This window comes from Pygocentrus nattereri, chromosome 11, assembly GCF_015220715.1.
Source record: "Pygocentrus nattereri isolate fPygNat1 chromosome 11, fPygNat1.pri, whole genome shotgun sequence".
NCBI lineage: Eukaryota > Metazoa > Chordata > Actinopteri > Characiformes > Serrasalmidae > Pygocentrus > Pygocentrus nattereri.
In genome coordinates this window covers 8,747,613-8,773,505 of record NC_051221.1, presented here as the reverse complement: position 1 = coordinate 8,773,505, position 25,893 = coordinate 8,747,613, and the positions used below count along the sequence as shown (strand labels likewise).

At 42.0% G+C, this 25,893-nt stretch overlaps 1 protein-coding gene across 4 annotated transcripts in view; it reads right to left on the bottom strand.

Moving 5' to 3' along the window:
* lingo4a (leucine rich repeat and Ig domain containing 4a) overlaps window positions 1–25,893 on the bottom strand; it is a 26,506-nt gene continuing 613 nt past the window's right edge. Inside the window, exons 2-5 of one of the 4 annotated variants that reach the window (XM_037543046.1) lie at window positions 23,651–23,701; window positions 7,807–7,873; window positions 3,332–3,975; window positions 1–3,126 (exon numbers count right to left, since the gene is read on the bottom strand). In XM_037543046.1, coding sequence (XP_037398943.1) covers window positions 1,917–3,126; window positions 3,332–3,966 — 1,845 coding nt within the window. In that variant the 5' untranslated portion in view covers window positions 3,967–3,975; window positions 7,807–7,873; window positions 23,651–23,701 and the 3' untranslated portion in view covers window positions 1–1,916. The remainder of the gene's footprint in view (window positions 3,127–3,331; window positions 3,976–7,806; window positions 7,874–23,650; window positions 23,702–25,893) is intronic. The other 3 variants (XM_037543047.1, XM_017718404.2, XM_037543048.1) reach the window with 3 other exon arrangements.

Sequence of the window (25,893 nt, the reverse complement as noted above, 5' to 3'; positions counted from 1 at the left end):
TTTTATACACTCAATGACCACTTTATTAGAAACCCTTTCCTCATAGCTCCACTTTCCTGGTGTACAGACTGTAGCCCATATCTTGATGTTCAGACATAAAAGCAGTCCTCTAACCCAGTGGTCACCAACCCTGGTTCTAGAAAGCTACCTGCTCCAGCTAATTAACTTCTTCAAAAATCCTTGATTGGCTGGAACAAATGCATGAGTGTTTGGTAAGTGGGAGATGGGCATGTTAGATGTAAGCTAGAATTAAACTCTGCAGGAAAGCAGATCTCCAGGAGGAGGGTTGGTGACCACTGCTCTGACCACCGAGCCATTCTTGGCTGGATATTCTCAACTTAACAATGACACTAATGTATAAAAATCCCAATAACAATGTTGTGCCTGTAACACTCATCACCAAAACTGTGTAGGTGAACCTAAAAAGTGTCAAAAGAATGTACGGTAGGTGTTTCTAATAAAAGCTTTATTGAAGCTGGTTTATTTTTTTCCTTAGGAGGTTCTGTAATTTAAGTGATTACCAACAAAATTTGTGATTTTCATACAAAACTTCAGTGTGTAGTTTTAAAAGTCTGACTGTGGAATCAATGGCCTTCTGTAGTTGGTTAGAGTTCCCATAATGGAACTAATGAAATAACAAAACCTAACAATACATAGAGTCATGCAGTGTCTTGTTATTGTTATTGAGTATCTGAACACATCCAGGCTGTGACCTTTCATTCTACCCTGCCTGATGAAATTTGGAGAAATTCCACAGATACTTTATCCTGTACAAATCAGCCAATTACAAATTATAGTACCACTACTGTACAGCACCTCCAAAGGCAGGGGTGTCCAGTCTTACCTACCAATGGCCAGTCTGGCTGCAAGTTTCCATTGCATCAAAGCAGGTGCAAGCTTGATCAGGGTTTCTAAGACTAAAACTGACTGATTTAATGATTGATTTAATGACTGGCTGCTTGTTTGGAATGAAAACCTGCATCCACATTGGCCCCTTTGCAGACAGGATTCAACATCCCTGTCCAATAGTAAAACTAATCAAGCTCTAGTGGTGTCAGTGTATTAAATAGTGAATTCATTTATGTCATATTTAAATTGTTTTCTGCTCAAATAATTTGGCTTCTCATAATAGATCTGCATGCATATGTATAGTAATGCAATCTCCTTGCTACATATGTACTTCACAGCATTTTTAGCATAAATTTTTAGCTGTGTAAAATCTCCCAACATGCACTCATGCTGTGAACAGTAACAGAGCAAGAACATCAATCAGGCTTCTGTTTGATGCTTCAAGAGCTCAAAGTATTTAAATAGAGGACAATGTCTCAAATAAACTCATGCTTTCATGCAGGCCTTGGAAAACAGAGACAGTCACTGCCACAGCATCTTCTAACTGAGCTCCCTCCAGCCAAAGTTCTTATTATGATTGTCCACCTGATCCTTTGCCTCTTTGCTTCCTCTGGTCAGTGTTACTTCCATCTTCGCTGGACTTCAAGTGCTGCTGAAGCACCATGCATGTCCAAACCGCTCAGTCATACTGCTACAGAAGCTTCAGTTAAACTGAAGATTGGGCTCTTTCATCAAGGCTCCTCAGACTGATACATAATCTTCATTTAGAACTCACGACTATATTTGCCAAAGCTTCATGCACCTCACATTAGCATCAAGCATTTTGGCTAGTGCTTAAGCAATGGTATAGGTGTTTTCTGGTGAAGCCTATTTGTTCGCCCTGCAGTTTCAGGTTTGGTTCATGGTAACTCTTCCACTATCAATACTGGTCCCTTAAAGCCCAGCTAAATACCATATTTACCACCTTAGCAGGGCTTAAAGCATTTACACTGAAGCTTTGTGTATCTCCCATTCCCTGAGAGTCCAGCAGTGAAGCCCTGATGTATGTTTTGTTCTACAGCTTTACATCATATAAGCTTCATGGTGAACCTGCCAGTCTCCATGCTGGTTCCTCCTCCAGTTGATGCTGCTCCCGCACTACGGGGAACAAAGTCAATGGTGGCAGTGTGCTTGATCTGTCCTTTGCTCTGGCTCCAGAAAAACATGAACACAAAGCAAATTGCTACAGAGCTCAGGAACGACAGGAAGCCCATTGTCACAGCAATCACCAACGTTTTCACATCAAATGGAAAAGGCTGTGGACCCTGGGAGCCATTTACAGGCATCTGAGTAGAAGCAAGGCTCCACCCCTCCAGGAAAAAGTGGGCGGATCGATTTCGGGATGAGGAAGCAGGAAAGCCACGTACCCGCAGACTAACAGATATACTGTCATTTCCTGCTGCATTGGAAGCGAAGCAGCGGTAGTAGCCACTGTCCTGGACTTGCGCATAACGTACCTCGAGGGTACCATTGGGCAGGACACGGATCCGTCCAGTAGTGGAAATCAGGGTGCGCTGGGGGCTCACCCAGATGACTGAAGGAATGGGGTCTCCATCAACTTGGCAGAAAAACAAGACCGTGTGACCCTCGTCTGTGCGTACCTCCTGGGGCTTGCGGTTCAGGATACGTGCCTGCCTGCAGGTGAACAGCCCTGGCAGCTCAGCTTCAGTGAAGTCTTGAAACTTCCTGCCCTGTACCTGCACAGGTGAGGCACAGCTGGGTGGCTGCCCATCAAAGTCCAGTCTCAAACGGCGGCGTAGCACCCACAGCATCCGACAGTCACAAGCCAGTGGGTTTCCATCCAGCCTGAGAACTTCAAGGGTTCCCACTGAATGAAATATTGTCTCCTCCAGGGTCAACAGACGATTGGATGACACATTAAGCAGACGGAAGTGGACAAGGCCACGGAAAGCACCAGGCTCCACCCTAAGCAGACTCCCACCCACTAAGTGGAACTCCTGCAGTCGCAGTAAGTCCCCCAGCAGGTTTGACTGGATAGAGGTGATAGGGTTATAGGACAGGTCCAGGTACCGTAGGTAGACCAGGTGATGCAGGGGGGCATAGGGCACGGCACTCAGGTTGCAGTAGCTAAGAGTGAGGGAGGTGAGGTTGAGACCAATCAGGCTGTTAGCAGCAACTGAGTCCAGCCCAGGAGAATGGGATATGGTCAACTCTCTGAGCCGGTTCAACCGTCTGAAAGAGTTATTGGGAAGCGTTGTGAAGCCGACCCGGCAGAACCTGTGAACAGAACACAGTTGTTCATGATAGCAGATGTCTTTTACTTTGTATTCTGTAATTTGCAGCAATTTGCTGTTATTTAATTGTTTCATGACATTTTCATATAATACAGAATTTTTTAGCCATCTAACGCTTTGCTAATTTCCCTGGCTAAAGCACGTTTTAGAAAAAAATGAAAATAGTAAGTAAAGATTAATATTCTTACCTGAGCCGTGACAGTCCAGTGAGCTGTGACAAAGCCTCGCTTGGGACAGACGTGAGGTTACACCTGTCCAAATTGAGCTCCTGTAGGTTGAGCAGGCCATTAAAGGCGCGGTTGGAGATGAACACCAGATCATTCTCGCTGGCTTCCAGCTTCTGCAGAGAGGCCATCTCACGGAAAGTGAAGTCCAAGAAGACAAGGAGTTCATTCTCACTGACGTCCAGCAGGCGGAGGCTCGACAGTCCTGAGAACGCTCCAACCGGGATGATCTTGAGCCGGTTCCGGGTAAGCCGCAATGTCAGGAGGTTCTGAAGCCCAAGGAAGGCTTCTACCTCAATCATTGTCAGCATGTTGTCACTCAGGTCTAGCTCTCGCAGCTGCCCCAGGCCAGAGAACTGACGGCGTCCAAGCATCTTCAGGCGATTGTTGGCCAGGCTGAGGCGTTTGGTGTTGCCATGAACACCCTCAGGTACAGAAGTCAGGTGACGTGAAGAGCAGTTGACCATAAGAATCTCATGTAAGCACTCACAGCGCTGAGGGCAGGGCCAGGGCGGGTCACCTGCTGCGGCCACACCCACTATCCACAGGAGCACCACCCACCAATACACCCCCCGCCAATCAGTGACCTCCACACACATCTGTCCTGCCTACAACAACACAAGAGAAGGAGGAACAGTGATTATTCTGTAAAAAAAACCCAAAAAAAAAACAGCTGATGGCTTTTTAATGCCAATGCAATGAAATGCAACCTTTTAATTTACATTTTTCTTTTAATAATGTGATTTGCCAATGAATTTTCAAAAAACCATATATTTTTAACTTGTTTGCTTCACAAACTGCTACAAAGTACCATTTTGAGCAAATATATGAACTGTAATATGCTTCACACTTTACGCTTTGCCTTACTTGTTTGCCTTAATTTCATCTGTGTATGTGCAACCTAAGAAGTTCTTGCAGTAGAGGAAGATGAACCCCAGTTTCCAGGGTATAACACCATGCCATTAACCGTTAAACTCTTAGACACTCAAGAGCTACAAATGTCTTTAAGAGGTCCAGCACTGTCCTAGGAACCCAAGTCGACCGACTAGCTCTATTCGTGTGGTGAGACGGAGTGTTACAATTATCATACACACTGACCAAGTAGGCACTTGTAGAGTCTAATACGGGGAAGGCCAGGGGCTCAAGTCTGAACAATAAGTACTAAATTTGATAACCGACTAATGGACTTAAGGGTGCAAGGGATTAATTTAAGCAATACACTTGGCAGAAATGCACATGAATTTCCACTTTTGACTTATGATCCTAACAAATACACCCAAAGAACCAGGTTCATAGGACCCTGCACAAGGCTCTCGTTAACCCATCAATTCTGAGCAGCTATTTCTACCTTGTTCTTTGTTAATAATGCAATTACTTAATGCTTTTATTTTAGAATGTAAAGAACAATAATCTAACAAAGCTCAGAACCTATTGCAGTGTATCCAACAATAAAGACAGCATGGAGCTTCTTCTACACAGCGAAACACCATTAGCACACCAACTACTCTGGGGGATGATTTTAGTGTGCTTAAGGAAAGAAAGAATATATATGTCTGTACAGGAGCTCCAGGAAATCGTAATCATTAGTCCCGCTCCCGCCTGCAACCAAAATGTTTTGGCCTGCTCACCACCTGTGCAGTTCAGTCATGGAGAACGGACATCCAATATCTGACATAGTCTATTCAGAAATATATTATCCTCTGCTGAAATAACACAATACTCTTGGTCATCAGGCTTATGGTAAAGTAATTTCACCAAATGGCATTTATTCCCAGTAAACATAAAGCAGGAATTAAACCACAGAGCAATTCTTTTTGGGGTTTTGCTGGGTTCAGCAGCTGTAGTTGTCAGACTGAAGGTTTTGCCATCTCTGTAAGCTACAAGGTTTTGCATGTTATTCACATGATCTTTAGAATGACTTAGAATTTATTTTAACTGTTGTCATTTTACATTTTTGGCCTGCTCCTGCCTGCAGTGGGCTGGTTTCCCACCCACTCCAGTGCACAACACTGAAAATTAGTCCCATGCCGCAAGATTTTGTGGCAGCTCCTACGGGTATAGCTAGAATCCGTGGGACTGCAGACCTCTAAAAGAATGTTTTAGGTAACAAACGGTTAATAGCTTTAAAAAAGTCATTCAAGAAGCTTAGGGAGTGCTGTCTATGAGGCACTTAATGGAAGAACCCCTGCCACTCCTTTTTAATCCTTCATTCACTGCATCCTACTGCACGCTCATAATACTGCTCACTTTCTCATGACATATGCGTGGAATGCTGAGCAGAAGCAGTCCATTAGGCCTTAGCTAGCACGCCAGTCATGAACTAAGTGCTCATTTTCAACAAGGCAGCAGTGTTTGGCAGCCAAAAAGAGGTCAGACCAAGGCAATCAAGTGACTACGTCATGACATTTACAATGTGGTTTCATTTGTGTGTAGTCGCTACAGTAAAAGCACAGGTTAACCCTCATGTTGGCTAGTTGATCTCATAATGAAGAGGCCTAAAGTGAGGCAACAACTGGTAAAAGCTAACATTGGGGTAAAATTTGAACAATGACAAAAACATGTACCAACCACAGGATTAATTTCACTCAAACAAGGCTTAACAAGAACATTCCAAAACTACTGATCTCTCTATGTAAATTATTAAATAGTGATTCTATTCGAGCAAAATCTTAACAAATGGCTCTCAAACAGGTCCTCAGGAACCCCACAAGGTCCACATGTTTGCTTAATCCCCACTCAGAACATATAGGATAGAAGAAAAATGAGGATCATCTGGGGCCCCTGAGGAAAAGGGTCCAGTGTCTTAAAATATCCATCTCATGGTAAACCAAATTTCCCTCGCTTTTTTAAAAACAGGAGTGTGGAGCAATATATAAAACATATGATTCACTCCCCAATCCATACAGTCCATGTTTTGTGAGTTCAGGCCATGTCTTCAACATGGTGGTGGTAGTATGAGGGAAGACTTGTTGAGTGGGTTGGAGAACTTTGAGAACTTGAGCTGGAGTTCTGGGCAGCTTCTGCCTGTAGCTAGAAGGCCAGACCTCCTCATAGCTGTATCGGGACTGATGTAGGACTGAGGAACAGGGAGGAGATGGGGTGGTGGTGGGGATTGCCGACACTTCTTCATGGCAACGGAAGGCAAGGATGTGAATTCAGTTGTGACTTATCTACATACATTTCTGCATGAAATTGGCACATAATGTAAAGAACAGCTGCTGAGCTCCATTTAGGTAAGCTGCACAAAATGGAGATACTAGTTTTTTGGGGGGTTTTTTGGACAGCGAGGATTTGCTTCCCGACAGTCAGAAATAGCACAATGTTCAATCATTGTCACCACAGCTCCCACTCTAACTGATAGTATATCACAATTACGCTGCCACCAGGTTGGATGGCAACTTCAGGTTCATTCAGCAGAGCTGTGGCTGTGTGTCATGAGATTATGAAGACATAACCGATCCAGCAAAGGCAGTAAAGCATGTTTTTAAAACTTTTCAAAGAAATTTAACGTGCATTAACTAGTTTGAGTTTGAGCGACTTGATTTTATTTGATTTGTGGTTGTAGTGATGACAGATATAAGCTATGATCTAAACGGCTGAGGTGCCCTGTTATTATTTCCTTGTTCTACATCTCCTACTGGCACACTAAATAATATGCAAAAAATAACACATATATTACTAGAAATGCACTCATTAGTGTAGAAGTGTAAGTACAGAAGTGTGTGGGTTGGGACACGGCGTTAGATCAGCCAGTCAGACGTGGTCAGCAGCTCCAGTGACAGATTATAGCTTCACTGTGCTGCTCAGTAACAGTTAAACATGTCCAAGCAACTATTTGAGTTTTTTTTTCATTAAGAGTCATTTATTGAGGCAAGCCGATGTCGGCTTTGTGTTCACCAACTTTCATAATTTATTCTATGTTTAAGGCACCTCAGTGCAACTACAGCCATATTTAAGGTGGAACAGAAATAAGAAGCTTGAGCTTGATGCATATGCATGAGTTTATTATTCCAGAGCTGTGGCAGGATTGGTAGCCACTTTTAATAGGTTTTATAAAATATCACCCACTGGAATCTTCTGAACTCTGGAGATGTGCAGGATATACAGATCCAGTCCACCAACATAGCTAATCTTCTTCCTGTAGCGTTTTCTGGACATGTGTCTAAAGCATCTGAATATCTTAAACCTTTTTTTGTGGTCATTCAGGTCTGTTTTGTTTTGTATTTATCCACCTGCGGAGTTTTAGAAAGCAAGAGTTACCAAAAACTACCAAAATGGCATTGTGGCCTGCTTAATGGCCTAAATAACTACTATGAATAACTCTTCTGAAAGTTGTTCAGTTCAGTTTACTGATCACCTTCTGTGTTTTACAAGTCAGACTGATGGAAGTGTGTGTTTTCCTCTTCTATTAATCTGATGCACAGCACCCAGAAACTCACCTACAGGCCAAGCAGCTGCGGCTTCACATACCCAGCAGCTTTCAGGCTCAACTCCCACAGGCCTAGCCTGGACAGAGAGGGAAAGAGAGAGAGACAGGCAGTACGTTTAGAAACTGCCACATCCAATAAGACAAACCGAAATACTCAGGCAGCCAGTCTGTTCAAACCAGCCGCCGTCGGCCACCGAGTGACCTTTGATTTAACCTCTGAGCCGAGACGAAGATTAACCTTTGAATCCTTGACCTGTGAATGGGAAGCTTCTGCTCTGTGACTGAGGAGCGGGAATATTCTTCACAGAGTCTCTGTCATCAACTTAGTGCCTCAGGCAAACAGGAAAGTGCTTACTTCTTTATGCTTTATTTGATCCTATTTTCTTTAAGCTATACCTAAGAAAAGGGCAATGAACACCAAATGTACAAGAGGCTGCAACAGAAGCTGAAGGAGAGATATTTAGGCCAAAGTCAAGCTGTCTTTTTTCTTCTTCTTCTAAGCTGCTTATCCCTCTGGGTCTCGGGCAGAGCTGGGGGGCGGTCTCTTTTGTCCTTTCTCAATATAACTTGCATACATTGGAACATAATGTCAGTCTCCAGGCCCCAAACACACGATAACAGCACATTACGCAGGACTATACACAGTGCAGGTACACGACAGTGTGAAGCGAGCACAGAACATACAAGAAATACACCGGAACAAGCAACACGTGATAATAATGGTGGGTAAAAGCACCTCGATGATCTCTTTCTTTGCAAAAATGTTTTCTTGAGCATCAAGGGAAATTGGCTGAAAGGCTATGGCTATTTTGTGATTTCAGAAAAAAAATGAATTTCAATATGTGGACTATATGGACTTTCATCCAGTATGAGAAACTCAACAAATAATGAGAAATTGTAAACTAAAATTGGCAGAAAATGGCACAAGTTTGTAAAACATCTCGCTGTTGTCGGAAGAAAACCTCATATGTCCAAAATGGCAACTTTACTGGACAAGAAAAAACCTTTATTTTCAATGTACGTCAATGGAACCAGACTTTTTTCCAAGTCATTCTGGGCTGTTTCTTTTGGTCCATGCGTCATGAAATTTACATACAATGTAAAGGACAAGAGGCATTTTCAAGTTATGACAAAAATGGAGATACAAAGTTTTCTTCTGACAGCAGCGATACGTAACATATGATACAAAAAGTGTCCTAACTTTTGCACATGCCACACTTTTTGTCTTTTTTTCCCAACACAGCGACAGTATGTGTGCATTAAAATGTGTCTCTGTAGAGGATAATTCATTCATCGAATGGGAAATGCTATATTCTTAATAAAAGAGCTTTATGAGTGAATCTAGTGCAGCATCTTTGGACCAAACATTATCTTCATGAATCAGCTCAAAACCTCTGGTATAAATGGAGGCAAATGACCATTCCGCATGAGACATGGCATGTCCAGCCAGACGCAAACCCACAGATTAGGCTAAATGAAACATGGGTAAACAGCTCTCACGGGCAGGGCTCTCAATTAGACTAATGCTCGCAATGGTTTTACTCAGAGACCTCAGTCTAGACTGCGCTCAGCCCTGCTGATATAATTCTGTGCCACAAACTCTTAACAGACATGGATGACCCCCTTAGGGGGTCAGATAAGGGAAATTTACTCTTTACAGGGCACAGACTGGGTCATGGACATGACGTACATCTAAAGTGCATTACATATAAACATCTAAACATCATCCACTACATGTAAACAACCCATGACACTGACCACCCACTTACAGATGCTCCTGTAAATGACCACAGAGTTTGAGAAGGTGAAAAGTGACTGATACGTCTATAAGCTTAGTATGTGCTGTTGGAATCATTTTAACTGACCTATCTAGTTTAAAGTGCTCACTACTGAGGTGGGTTATGACGTAGATAATTAAAACCCAACAGAGTTGGTGATATAAATTTGATCACACAACAAAACTCATCCCACTTGTCCTAATTTGACAGTGGCTTTTCATAATCACACAAAAATAATTACCATTTTCATTAGGTGAGATGGGATGTTTGCCAACGGACAGGTCAATTAGGTGCTGTATTAATCTCAGCGCCAGGTGGCTTGAGTCCAGCAAGGACGTCTGGTTACGGGAAATTTTAACTTCAAAATTAAATCTGATTGCATCTGATGGTTCCTGTCACTTCCAGTAAGATTCTACTCTGATGACTGTCCTTAGGACATCCTGCCAGACTCCAGGCCTCAAAGAAGCCCCTGTAGAGGGAAGCGTCAGCTTTAGCTAAAGGTTAGGGCTGCATTGTTTTTCTCTACCACACTCAAGAGATTTTTGTCACTGTACCTTATCTAGTCACTATAACAGCCACTGTGCGTTAAATTAAGGCTGTTACGACAGCTAAACCTCAATGTTGTGCAGTGCATGGGCTCATCTGGGCGGCACCTGAGCAGCACCAGTGTGTACTGACAATTATTATTCAACACAGTTCAGTTATGCTTCTTGAGCTCAAAGTTTCTTCTTGAAGGGGATTTTCGCTCACTGATCGACCAACTGACTGACTGAGGCACTTTCTTAAAAGTAGGGGCTGCACAACTTTAGATTTTTAAAAGCGGACAGTTATGTGATTTATAATCACTGGTGATGTCATGAATAAAACCACAGAAGGTAATGCTTTGCAATAAGTGACTTTAAAAATCTGACATGAAGCCAATCTCCACACGTCTGTAAAGCCAGACGTGTCTTTTCTAACAAGCCCTGGATCACTCTGCTAACCTTAGGGAAACTGGAGATATGGACCCCTGGACTTAGATATGGACTCAGGCTCAACCTAAGTGGCCTTGCCAAGACGCTCGCCAACAGTGGATGTATGGAGAGCCAGAGAAATTTAGAGCACTGTAACTCAGCCAAAATAAGAGTAACCAACTTTAAACCTTATTAGATTTCAGGGGGTTATGCCCCCTCTTCAATAACACCCGATAACACTGCACTTTCGATGGAGGAACAATGTTAGAATGAAGCCAAACTCTACAGACCAGTAGACTGTAATGTGTCCTTTCCGACGAACCCTGGATCGCTTTGCTAGTCTTCAGAAAACTGGAGATATGGACCCCAAAATCAGGAGGCCCCTCACCTGTTGTCCGCGTCATACTCACATGCTCAGTAACTAGTCAACATCAAGCATCAAGCATCATCGGTAAGCAGTAAAGCCAACAAGTGGGCCAGTCTATGCAAGCCCTGACACATACTTGTTTATCCCCCTGTTTGTCCCATTACAAAGATTTTTAAAGTCAATGATTTCATTCAAATCTTTTCATTCCAGTGTCCAAGTGATGATTCATCATCTGCCTGTCAAATATGAGTGAAAAGCTAAAGTTTACTTGTAACTAAATAACTTAAAACGCATAGAAGTCACAGTTATTGCAGGCAAAAACAAAAGCATGCTGTAATTTTATCTAAATTATTCAGCTCTTTGATACAAGTGGAGAAATTCTAAACATCCGGACTCTGAATTCAATCCATAATGCATAAGTGTTTGTACGTAGAAGAAGAGGTTTTCAGTTAGATTTTTAATTTGATTACTGTTGTGTTACAGTCTCGTTTAGAGGAAAGTAAATCATCCTTCAGAAAACATTCTGCCATGTTTTCATCATTTTTGACATGGAAACAAAAAAGAAAAAGGAAAGAAGTTCAGCAAGCCTTCAATACAGAATATAATCTGACTGTAAACCTCATTTATTATGTACTAACTGTGTAATAACTATGTAATTACATTTAACCGTGACAGTACTAACTTCTGAACACACACATAAACAGACAGCAATTATTTATTTCAACAGATCTGATCTAATCTGTAAATCTAATCAGTAACACTTTCATTTTTCAGTAAAATCTTAGCGTCCTTGGTCATCTGGACTAAAACCTTGAGCTTGATGCTGTTGTGAATGCTACTTTTTATAGTAACAAACTTGAAAGAAGAGGATCCAGTACTTTACTTTTATATCTGCATCTCATCCACAAACTGCTCAAATCTCCCACAAACAAATGAAACCCAATGCATTCTGATTACGAGACAGTGTTGCAGTTGCTTACCTCTGTCCTGACTATCTGCCGTTCATGAGGTTTTCCAAAGACACGGCATTATGTAGAGGTTATGTTATGTTATGTAGGCAGTACCTTATGTAATGTTTACAGTCAAACGCCCACGCCACAGGATCTATGCAATCATTTTAGTGCTGCGATTGGTTCACCTGGACATTTCCTAATCCAATCTCAGTCCACCGGCCACAGCTTTACTATGGCTGGGTATGATTCACTATTACTGGAAAACACAACAGCTGTGAGATGCTATTTCTGAACAAATGTGTGCATTTCAGTGACGTCAGAGTCAAAACGGATGTTTTAGATAGATTTGCTTGATTCTGACCCAAAACCACGAAGCCTTATAAATTGAATCAAAGGTTTCACACAAGTCATGAGATATAAAAAAATTCATAAGGTTAATAAAAAAGCTTACCATTGTTAACTACTATACAAATAAACGTATAAAGTTTAAGTCTTCGAAAGGTTGTTTGCAAACAGTTCTCTGAAAGTCACTATTTTCTAGGAATTTACTCTTTCTAGGAATAAACTCTTGCATATGTTCCCATGTCTTCAGTTTGGCAAATAATAGTACTACAAACCTACAGCTGACCTTCTTAAAGGGGAGGGCGGTATGGTGGGGATTAGAACATGTACATTGTATGGACAAAATATGTGGACACCCCTCCTAATTACTGAGTTCAGGTTTCTAAGCCACACCTACTAACCTGCTAACAGGTGTATAAAATCAAGCACATAGCCGTGCAATCTCCATAGACTAACACTGGCAGAAGAATAGGCTGGACTTAAGAGCTCAGTGACTTAAAATGTTGTGCTGTCATGGTCAAGTCAACCATCTGACCTGCTAGATCTGCCCCAGTTAACTGTAAGTCCTATTATTGAGAAATTGAAGCATCTAGGATCAACAACAGCCATTAAGCAATAGATCACACAAACTCACAGTCAGAAGCCGACAAGTACTGAAACACATAGCACACAAAATTGCCTATCCTTTCTCATTAAAACTACCCTATCTGCAGCACCCGAGGAGCAATTGGGGGTTAGGTGTCTTGCTCAAGGGCACTTCAGTCATATACTGTGGGTGCTGGGGATCGAACCAGTGAACTTCTGGTCACAGGGCCGGTTCCCTAACCTCCAGCCCATGACTGCCCCCAAAAATTTGTCCATGAAGATGCAGGGGATTGAACCTGGGGCCTCATACATGCAAAATATGTGCTCTCCCACTGAGCTACATGCCCTGCCTTCACATAATGTAAAACAGTGGCTACTGTGTTGAGATACCCAGCCATCCTTCTGACCTAATTTTCTATTTATGTGTCGACATCTGAGATACTGCTACCTTTTAGAGGTACAGCTTCCTTAATGTAGAAACTGGTGGCTTTCACATGCAATTGTGACGCACATTGTGTCACCCAAAGCTGTGATCATCCTCGACAAAACACCTTGGTGTACTCCATTCATATGAGCATCCTCCACATCTCTTTCAGCTCTGAGACTAACTGGCACTTAACACAGTGAATTTGGAAACGTTTTCAGGTCGAGCGGAGAGAAGAAGAGCAAAGGAGCGGAAGAAACAAAATTAGACTTTTGGGACGCACACAGAGGGACCTTTCACAGTCAGACTGGAGCATTCCCACAGACCCCAAATCCCAGCTCTATGATTAATTCAGGAATGAGAGCATTTGATATTTTCCTGACCCTGGAATGGATTGAATAATACACTGCTGTTTAAAAGTTTGAAATCTCTCTTCAAAAGTTTAGGATGTGTCTAATAATGCAAAAACTACACCCCACTATTTTCAAATGCTCAGGAATGGGAGGGCCACGGTGGGAGCGGCACTGCAGTGGTCTACAGGTTTGGAGGTGGTACTAGAAAATACGGGGAGTGACAGAATCAAACAGCACATTTACAACTAAGAGTCTTACAAGGCTGACGATTTTTCTCTACTACCATCACCATCTTTGACGAGAGAAGGTGTTTTTGATGAGCCACTGACTCAAGTCACTGAAGAGTTAGCTTAGTGCCAGAAAATGATTAGCAAATGAAAGTGATTGGCAGAGGTGCCGAATGCAAGAACATTCCCTAAAACTATGACAGATAGCTTCTAATGATCTGTTCAGCAGGTCCACATTCGATATAACCCAACTCCATGTTTCTTATGCACTGAGGTCTGAATGAATAAGGCGGATTTCTTTGAGTCTAAGTTTCATTCAGTTTACCATCAAGGGCACAGACTGCATCACCAGTCGGCCAGGGTTCGCTGCAGCGGCCCTAAATCCTTACGTTCTGCAAGCTGTTCATGGCACTTAACGGTATTATATCTGATTCAGTTCCCCCTCAAATTCACATTCCCCTTCATAAAGAAAACCCTCGTAGTGCACTCACTGAGCAGCAAGCTGCACTACAGAAAGAGGGAAAAAAGTCTGAGAAAGGCTGTACAGACGAAAGGTTGACACAGTCGGTAACAATGGTAACATTTAACGTCAAGCTTTCCTGAGCCGTTTCACTTTCCGTAGTTCCAGAGTTGCTTGCTTGATTTCCGTTCAGTCCTCACTTAATCGGTCCAACATCTTTATTAAAAACTAAGCTTAGTATAATTGGGTTATTTACAGTTGGTACAGACAGCTTATCGCAACCTTGTGAGGTGGTGCTGGGGGTATTTAGCTCAGCGCATGAGGGCGGTTATCTCTTCGCTCTCGGCTCCTATGCTTTCAGATTTATGAGCGTGGCACAAGTAGGGTGTCATCAGGGGTGGTAAGGTTGTTTGACTAATTTGTACACTGTGATGAGTCTTCATATTATGGTACGAAGACACCTCATCCGCGCCTATAGAAGATTATAGTCAGAGGGGAACTGACCATGATAAAAATGATATTTTTACAGTTTGGGAAGACTGGTAGTACTTTATTATTACAGAGTGCTACGAGTGGACGGAGTTCAGACGAGTGCAGATCTTGATAAATGGTAGATTTAATATCAACCAGAAGGAAAACCGAAATCGTAGTCACAAAACAGTCCAGGGAGTCAAAATGCGGAGCAATCAAGATAGGCGGCAGTACAAAAAGGGTGAGGCAAAAACTCAGAAAACGTGAAGACAAGGCAATGACAACCCTACAATACTAAGCCCGGGCTTAAATGCTATCTACCATAGGTGATATGACATAGTCCGCAGGTGTTCTGTAGTACTCAAGCTAGTACTCAGGTGATCGTGAATGCTGATAGGAGGACTGAATACGACGTCTTCCTCTCGGCCTTCTTTAATAAGGACATGTGAAGGATGTTTTTCTGAGTCTGGCATGATTTTAAAGCAATTAAAACACAAGCACTGCTCACTGCTGCTCATCTCACTCTGACTGGACCTCACGTGATGTTCGCTGTCATGGTAAAGTTTACTCTAAACATCATCGACTTTGCATCGAATTACTTTTAGTGAGCACGTAAACAAAGATTTTCCATCAAATTGTTGAATCGAGTGAGCATAAACACCTCAGTCTGAATCTGTAATCGGAATGTATTCAATTGGATTGGCAAACATCTTTGCATGTAAACACAGCCACTGATGCCAGTTCAGTGAGGTGACAGTGAGATCAGAAAAGGACTGGAGGGAATTCCTAACACACAGTGTGACCATTAAGTCTGATGTAAACAACAAGACTCGACAGAAAATGCACCGTAGATGTTGTTTAAATAAAATAAATTAACATTTTATTGACATAATATTTGTTGCTGTACATTGCAATCAAAAATAAATTTGCCATACTAGGCACATTATCGTTTCACTGTTCATGTTTAATTGGATAAATTTATGTTTTTGTATGTTGGAAAGACCATCTGATTGAAACAACATAGAAATGTACTGAATTAATTGTGTTTACAATCAGCTCTGTTCTGATTGGCTGCCCTGTGGTGTGCCTCATTCAAAAAGTAGCCTTGGTGAAAAAATTCCTTGTAATTCCTTCTGCAAGCGTGGGTGGGATTAAACTGCTGTGGGCTGTGGGACATGTGCAAATGCACTGTTGTGACATCACAGAAACAGCCGAAGTTTTTGCAGCTTGCCTTCAATATATAGCCTGTTTTGTCTGGACAGTGGGCAGTAAGTTTTCAAACCGTGACAATGTTTACACACCACATTAAACTCTTAGGTTGCAAAGAAGTGAGGAAATATAATTTTCCATGATATGGGCCCTTTAAATGGCAGCTGGCTGAACCTGGCAGTACTGATTTTGAAGACCCCTTATGGTTAAGTAAAGGTTTCCTGGTGAACTTTGTATTTTGTGATTGTAATTTGTAGGAATTTCAGCAAAATTTCAAACCAGACTTAACCAACACCAAACGCTGGACAGCAGCATCAGTGCTAAGCTTTTAATGTGTTTTAATACGTCACTGACTGAAGCACAACCGTAAGTTTCCACTCTAACCATGTTTTCTGTTGGTTCCTGAGGCGAAACATTTTTTCGTCACACTCCTGGCACCCAGTGCACTTTCTCCATCGCTGGCTCATGAGGGACGACTTGAGAAAGATGGATTAAATAATAAATGATATTTCTTAGGCAACATTTGTTTTTAAAGACTTGAAGGTGGAGGCCCAGCGGTGGGCTGAGCAGAGCTTTTAGTCGGAGGGCCACTCAGGGACACATGCAGCTCTGTGAAACTTTCTTTAGGAAACTCTCACAGCTTAATTCTTTAATAAAGAGACATAAAAAGTGGCTACTTATGTCTTTTAATCTACTCTTTCTTTTTAATAGCATGATTTTCTCGTTCTGTGTTTTTAGATCTTCTCTAACTAATCAAACTAGATATTGTGGTGTGCATCGTGAACATGTCTTAAAGCATCGTAATGTAGGGACAGTAGGTAAAATGCAAATACAAGCAAAAAGAGGTGACTTGTAAATTCACTTTGACCCATCATGTCACTCTGAATGACACAAAGAAGTGATGTGAAATGTTTCTGTTTAGAGAAACGTGCAGATTTTGAAAATACATGAAATTCCTCTTTAAACAGGGATAATCATGCTCTGTGTAATAAAACACAATCGGTCAGTCGGTCAGTGTTCTTGATTTAATAATGATGTCCACAACATCTTCAGAAAGGTGCATTCTGTCATTTATCACAATAATCAATATAGACGTATTGCCCACCTCCAGCGTGCAGCGGATGGTGTGGTACAGAGCGGCCGAGCCTCTCTGTGTGAAAGTCCGGGACTCCAGCAGACACTTTTGCGTAACTGAGTGTTGGCAGCATGGGGGTTATCTAACACACACACACGCGCGCACGTACGCACACACTCACACAGAAGGGTGGAGTTCAGCCATTAAGGCACAGCACCAGTGTGTGTGTGTGTGTGTGTGTGTGTGTGTGTGTGTGTGTGTGTGTGTGTGTGTGTGAATTATTAATGCTTGCACACACCAACGCACTTGTTGATAAACCGATACTGACTACTTTCAGCAGCCAGACTGTGTGTGTGTGTGCATGGTGCGTGTGTGTGTGTGTGTGTGTGTGTGTGTGTGTGTGTGTGTGTGTGTGTGTGCGCGTGTGTGCGTTCAGCACTTCTATTATTATTTCATGGGAAACCGATTTCCCCATAATGACAGGAGGGCATGTAAAATCTGATGATGTGGGGATGTTTTGCTGCTTCCCATGAGGAAAATGCTTTTTACACAAAATGTAGCTTTTATCTGAAAAACTAAAGAAGCCAAGACATTTACTAGTTTGTTTAACAGTTAAGTTTACATGGAGGAATGAGACTATTAAGCTACACTAGAGAGAGAAAGAGAGAGAGATGGAGAGAAAGAGAGAGAGAAAAAGAGAGAGAGAGTGAGTGAGAGAGAGAAAGAGAAAGAGAGAGAGATGGAGAGAGAGAGAGAAAGAGAAAGACAGAGAGCGAGACCGAGAGAGAAAGAGAGAGACAAAGAGAGACAGAGAGAGAGATGAAGAGAGAGAGAAAGAGAGAGCGAGAGAGAGAGATGAAGAGAGAGAGAAAGAGAGAGAGAGCGAGAGAAAGAGAAAGAGAGAGACAAAGAGAGAGAGAGAGAGAGAGAGAGAAAGATGGAGAGAGAGAGCGAGACAGAGAGAGAAAGAGAAAGAGAGAGAGACAAAGAGAGACAGAGAGAGAGATGGAGAGAGAGAGAGAGAGAGAGAGAAAGAGAAAGAGAGAAAGAGAGACAGAGAGAAAGATGGAGAGAGAGAGAGAGAGAGAGAGAGAGAGAGAAAGAGAGAAAGAGAGAGAGAGCAGTAGTGCCATACAAAAGAAAAATATATATAAAATATATATACATTTATTTCCTCTTGCCCATTATAACACATTAACTCTGAAACTCCACTTTCAAATGTTTGGAATATTTCATAGAAAAAAAAATCAATAATGACTTTTACAAAATATTTTAAATATTACAAACTCTTCACCAAGAGTTATTTTAGATGTATTATTCAATTCTGGGAACAAACTGTAAACAAAAAGCACTGTAATTATACTGTAATTATACTGTAACTATACTGTAATTATACTGTAACTATACTGTAATTATACTGTAATTATACTGTAACTATACTGTAATTATACTGTAATTATACTGTTATTATACTGTAATTATCTGTTTACATTACATTTTTCTCCAGTTATCTGAATCTTTCAGATTGATTCTGAATTGTTGAAATACGGGAATGTTCGTTTTATTCCAGCTTCATTCTCAGTGTTACAGAGTTTTGTCTGTCGTTTCAGAATCATGTACAGCTCTGTTTCTCACATAGGCGCACATCGCTAGGCCCTTTTTAGCACTAGCACCCCTCAACCCTAAATTACCAGCACCCCTAAAAATAAAAGTAAACACCAAAGGTTTGTCTCTGATAAGCAAATGTTATGATCCAGTTTCTCCCCGAAGCCATGCAGTGGCTGCACTGAGCACTAGAGCCAGTTACAGTGTGACTGCGTGGTCTGGTGGCTCTGTTAAATAGCGCAGATGAGGATTTCTTCTTACTCAGCACCAACACATTACAGTCATCAGCAGCGGGCCTCATTCCTGCTGTACTGAATCACAGATCACTCTTTCTGTCATTACTGATGTTTTCTATCTAGCAACCATCCACTGTCTGAGTGAGAGAAGCTGGCTGCTGTGCCATTGGTGGACCCATGTGCTGCACTTGTCCTGTCTATATGCGCAACAGCTGATTAATGATATCGAATGATCAGCACCCCTAAAGCCCTGATCTTAGAATCAGCCCTGGTTCATCGTCTAATATTTCTCACTTGAATCTTCTGAAACGTGTGAACCAGCATATTAGAGGCATTTCATACACTTACCTGCAACCAAGCTGAAGAGTGATGCCAAACTCATCTCTATACTGTAAACATGCTGCTGACTACACAGCAGCTAAATGGCTACGTTCCCATTACCATCTGATTTTTTACTCTAATGTGACTCAGATCTGATGTTTTCAGGGCTGTGTGGACACAAATCTGATCTTTTCAAATCCGACCTGAGCCCCTTTCATATGTGGTCCTAGATCGGATACGGATCTGATTCGTGGCCGCGTGACCTTAACGTGACGCTCAGAGTTCATGTGCTCGTTTCCACCGTGTGCACCATCATTCAGCGTTACCATGGCAGCAGCGCCGAACAGAAGTTAAAGCCTGTAAACGGTGGAGAAGCAGCTCATCTCACCTTTTTCTCCTTCGTCTCGCTCTAATAATGAAGCTGAGAGCTGATCAGAGTTAATGAGTGTGAACTGCCGTGTCAGAGAGATCCGATTTGAGCAACAAGGCTTGTAATGTGAATGTAGCTTAAGTGCCAAAATCTGGCCTATTTCTTCAAATGTGACACACATGTGCATCAGTGCGTCAGTGTGAACAGCAAAAAAACAAAAAAAACGCATTGAATCTGACATTTTCAATTCCGATTTGAGACGCTTTCATACGTGCTACTGAAATCCAATCCGTATCCGATCTGCGGCAATGCGGCTCAGATCGGAATTCATTGGACATTTCCTCAGTCCAACTCCACATTTGTCATCGCTTCACGCTGCTGAGACTAATAAACATTCAGGCTGAAGTTTCTGTTCCAAAAAACAGAGGAGACTCATCGCAGCCGCTCCGAGTCTGAGGAGATGAATGTGGCTGGAGGAGCCCGAGGCTGCAGCTTCAGAGAACAGTTTAAAGAATCCCAGGACAAGAACCAAAGAAATGGCCGTGGCCAAAGTGCCAGGTGTTTGCTGGCCGTCATGATCCACGAGCCACGTGAAGCTCTGTTCTTTTGCGCATGCGGGCCGGTTTAGGAGCTGATCTATTCGGACTGATGTCACATTTAAAAAATCTGATTTAATGAGAAAATCAGATTCAGGCACTTTTGCCTGCTGTGTAAATGTAGCCTTTAAGGCAGCATCCTATGGATACAGAACTTGTCCCATAAGCCCATGTGTAAACACAAGGCCCTCGGGCCAAGTCAGGCCTGTGACACAGTCCTATTTGGCCCGCAAAACTCTTTTAATATTCTATTCTTATCAGCCTGTTTTACCCTGAGATGCACCACAGTCCCCAGCACGCACTGCAGCATAGTGTGTGTTCTGACCCCCAACAACAATCTCTGGGCCAGAGGTTAAACAAAAAGAAAAGATGCCTGGGGTTTAGTTTAAGCTGAAAGGTGTTTTTAAAAGACCACCTAAAACAAGGTATTGTTATTTAGAATTATTCTTCAATAAGTATTTAATTTTAAAATTAGAATTATTCTTCAATAAGTATTTAATTTTAAAATTAGAATTACTCTTCAATAAGTATTTAATTTTAAAATTAGAATTACTCTTCAATAAGTATTTAACTTTAAAATTAGAATTATTCTTCAATAAGTATTTAATGCCAATTTTGCTTGAACTAAACACCAGGCCAATAAACAATGGCCAGTTGGGGTCAGGGCAAAATGTTCAAATAAAAAGTTTGGTGAAACTTTTTAATATGGCCCTTTTAGTGGTCGAGTTTGACACCCCCTCCATAAAGCAAAACTTTTTGGCAAATTCTTGACTAATTTTAACTGAGATGGTGGATGGGGACCAGCAGGGAGCTCACGTTTACGATGTGCAGTCTACAGGGCTGTCATGTTTTGAACATTTTAGCTGACAATTCATTACCATAAAAATATCTGTAATTAATGATATAAATGTGTCCTTTTTGGTCATTGTATGCAACACCGTTACTGTACGAGCCTTGTTTCCTGTTTCTTAGCTACTCTACCCAAACAAACATTTACAGCACACAGAATCATGTGTACACACTTTTAAATGCGTTCCTCAAGGGTTCTTTGGTAAAGAAAATGGTTCTATATATAGAACCATGAACACTCAAAGAACCCTTTATAGAAGCTTTTAGAGAAGCTTTTTTTAAATGGTTCTATACAGCACCAGAAAGGGTTCTGCTGTTGTTACAAGCTTGACATTATAAACAATTGGTTTTATGCAGAACCCTTTTCAAAAAGGTTCCACATAGAACCATATACAGCATGTTCTCCATCAATCCGGAGAACTATTGCACCATGCAAAGAACCATTTAAGCATGAAATTGTTCTATACAGAATTCTCTATAGGGACCATTCCCTTTACTAAAGAACCGTTGGAGAGTGTAGCACTAGGTTGTTGTGGTCCAACTGATAAATGTTAGCTAGTTATTGTTAGCAGGACTGAATGATTTATAAACAAGACCATCATAATAAAGCTTTTTATTTATATATATATATATGTGTATATGTGTGTGTGTTTTTATATGGTTTAATTAATCAACCATTTATTTCATTAGATTTTCTTTCTTAAAAGGTCACAGACAAGTAAGACTATTATATAATATATCGTTTGTCAGTTTTTGACATGATATGAAAAAATACCTCGTGCCCTTTACGGCCCAAAATGACTTGGAAAAATGTCTGGTTCCATTGACTTACATTAAAAGTAAAGTGTGTTTTTTCCTTCTCCTGTAAAGTTCCCATTTTGGAGATATTGCTCTTGTTCTGACAGCAGCGATATCAATATTTAGACAATTATAAAGAGGCTGTAAAAGACAACAACAACCAGTGTACAGTAACTGCATGAACTGCAAGAAGTAGTGTCAGTGGTATAACCCCCCCCCCCCAGCATTGGGCTGTGGAGCAGTGGCGCTGTGTTCTCTGGACTGATGGAGCTTCATTCAACACCTTTGGGATGAGTTGGAGTGTCCAGAACTCACAATCCAACATCAGTACCTGACCTCACTAATGCCCTTGTGGCATCACAGAAATGTTCCAACATCTGGTGTAAAGCCTTCCCAGAAGAGTAGAGGCTGTTACTGCAGCAAAGGAGGAGCAGACTCCCTATTGATACCCTTCATTTGAGAAGAAACGCTAGAAGAGCAGGTGTCTGTTTGGGATGTACAGCGTAGATGTCGTGTAGGCCTTTCAGATTTCTTGTCTTTTGTTATGTCACTCTTATTCCATGTGTGCTTATTCTTGCGTGTCGTGTGACGTCACACTGCGTAGTTGGCACCATTTCGAGGACTGAATCAGGGAGCGACTGCGCCGCGCGACGCCTTCAGCTTGCTGGGCTTTGTGGGTGATTGACCTGCGAGATGCGACAGAAGCCAAGAGACGAGAGACGCTCAGGCCTTTAACTCCGTGTGTTCAGACTCCAGGCTTGGAGCCGCTGCACTGCAGAGTTCAGCGTTTCTCTCTGCTGTTCACGCCTCGTTCAGCTCAAGAAGGGATCACTGAGCTACTAGCATCAGGAAGTTTAACCAGGACCACCACAGTTACGCAGTGCAGGGGTCTCAGGACTGGAGCTGAACTCTGAACTGACTGAACTAGCAAACCTACCAAATCACGGCGCAGTTTTCAGACCCACAACATTCAGCGGATATTTAACGCTTCTGTTTCTCCATTTAAACCTCAGTAAATCTCCAGAGCAGAGAGTGAAGTCATACCGGTGGTCTGCAGCTCCGTTAGGGGGGCGACTGCTCATCTCTCGGCTGTTAGCGTTAGCTACAGTTATCTAAAGGCCGGCGTTGTCCACATCTGTGTTAATCAGCTGATGTCGTTTCCCTCCTATGATCACAGTGTTTCTCCTCTTTATGCAGCACCATGGGGTCCTTTACCCACACTGATGTGAAGAGCCGGTGGGCTTCTGTGCTTTTAACTGCTCTCAGATGAGGGAGAGGGGCTGTGTATGAGATAAATGTAAATGTCAGGAAAACACAGATTTGGTAGCTTTTCCGCCAGTTGAAGTGGCAGCAGGAGTTCAGGGGAAACTGTATGAAGATCACAGCCTGTTTTATCGACTTTGTCGAGGAAACGTTTTTTACTCTTCCAAAGTGAGGAGAGTCATTTCAGCCGTCTTTCACCTCTAGTTACGTTCATGTGGAGCAGCGAAGCCGGGAATTTGGTCCCAAACATGGCGGACTCAGCAGAAAAGTCCGTGACTAAAACTTTAGGTTATACAGATGTTCTGGTGGAACAAGTACAGCACCGTACAAAGAAAGCAGCTCAGAGCTTTGAGGACGCGCGGCGCTCTCACAGCGCTTCAGTACTGTTTCACTACACTGTCTGTTTATAACCTTCACATTCGCTGACACAGTCACACAAGCCAGCTGCATCAAAACATCTGGCAGGGCATTTCACAAAGCAGGATTTGTGGCATGGCCAGGTAACTTAAAGGGGAATTCTGCTCATTTTTCAAAATTTGTAGACAATTCAGTGGTTGAGATGTAAACAGAGTAATTCAGAGTGGTTCAGTGTGAAACGGTTCAGTATAGAGAAACTCACAGACTCAGGTTTCTTTACAGTGGTGGTGATGGGAACCAGACGTCACAGTGCCTACAACACAAATACAGCCATTTTATTTACTGTCCAAAACCACCAGTGAACCTACACAGAGTTTATATGTAATTATACATGTATGTCTTAGGATCTTAAAATAGTGGTAAATCTGAAAAAAAAAGCTTTCTGGGGGACTACTTTTCCTCACATCGCCCTGCATGTACCCCTCCGCCATGAATGGAATTAAAAAGTGAGTGGGTCATTCTACAGAAACGTCCACTTCTGTCCACAGGAGTCACTGGTGTTACTGTTCGTCATTGGTGATACACAGAATAAAGGCAACTCCAGAGACATTTTTAATGAAAAATTCATTTTACCAAACGGCTGCTGCAGAGCATCAAACCACATGCTGTCCATCGTGGAACATCCACTAAAATATGTCGTTTAATCCATTTGCTTTCTACTTTTACAGAATTACCTGAGAATAAAGTCGGTCACACCAGTGACTCCAGCTAAAGGCTTCATATGAAATCATGAGCTAAATGAGAAAATCTCTGACAACTGAAAGACCACGAGCTTTTCTTCATAGATCCTCAGAAAACAGGTAAAATGAGTCACCGGTGTGACTTTTATTTGAAAATAAGAGATTTTTTTGTTTACACAGTAACACCAGTGACGCGACTCCTGGGGGCCACAACGTTCATTGTATGTTTTATAATATTTATTTGGCATTTGTTTGGTTTATATCATTTAATAATCATACATACATACATTCATAGTCATGTGTAGACTATTGTAGTTAAAATATCAGAAAAACATGTTTATACCTCGAAATATGGCCTCACCGATTACACACGACGGTGAGGACGGGCTCTTCTGAGGTGCTTGGAAGTCAATTGATTTAAAAACCAACATTGTTAAACTGAGGCTCAGGAAAGTGCAACTGTTAAAATAACTTATTCGTTTAGTTTTAAAATACAAATCAATTGCAACTGTCAGAGGTTTTTCAGGTGTAATGTATCTGTAAACACTAGAGAAAAGTACGTTTCTGTAGAATGAGCCAAGCTGGAAGCCCAAAACTCGCTCAGACATCAGGAAGCAACTATTCACAACCATGTCATGTAGTAACAGGAGCTTTTAGAGGCATTCAGCTCTTCAGACGTCTGGTTCCTATCACCACCACTGGGAACAGTTCTGGCTCAGTGTCTCTGTAACCACGAGCAACTTTGTTTACATCTTAACCATTTAATTAAGCGAATTTCCCTCTTCGATGGGGCCAATGAAGGGGCCAGAAACCTCCCACTGGACATTATTCACTTCGGCGGCTTTGTGAAAGTGTCGTTGCTGATGGGCTCAGACTGCTGGGTGAAGCGGCTGAACCTCACGCATGCAAATACCACACTGTACATGAATAAAAGCATCTAAATCTGTCAAACGCTCTCCAGAAACTGCACGTCTTGTTACCAGGTAAACACGCGGTCTCCATGGCAACCAACACAGGTGAGTACTTTTAGCATTACATCTACTCAGCAATGCTGACGTAAGTACAGCTCAGATGGACTTAGTGTCCTCGGATTGCGCTTTTACTTCTGCTTCTGCTCCGGTCTAATTAAGCGGAAAGCAATCACCTTCTTTCTATTGTGGTCCTTCACATTCGGACCCCAATTTCTTTACCTTCTGTTAAATGCAGCCCCGTTCGGTCACTCGGCTTCTGAACTGTGGAGCTCAGTCCCACCTTTTACTGGACAGCCAAGCTGCTCACTTTTACGAATGATCTAAAAACGGATCCCTTTAACTCAGCATTGAATTAAACCTATGTCTTGTGGTATTCATGATCTGTGTCATTTTCCTACGTGACTCTACATCAGTACTTGTGGTTTCTCCTATGACTGTGTTTAATCACCTTGTCTGCGAAGCACGTTGAGCTGCTAATGGCATGAAAAGCGCTGTATAAATAAAAATGATTACACTGTTAGTAATAGAGGTTCAGGTACATTTGTTTTATTTAGCCATTGTTTACAAACAGTGTAAATGTTCCCTCAAAGGTCCAGCAGTGGGTTTAAGGTCTGATTGTGAAGCTTAAATCAGTTTGTCCAGGTGAAAAGTTCGTATTTGTACCTTTTCATAACCGAATGTTTTAAAACAGAACAGTAGAATAAAAGCCTGGAGGCGAGGCGAGGCGAGGCGAGGCGGGGTGTGGAGTCAGTACAGCTTAGAACAGATCATTTCAGTGGATTATGGCTCAGTTA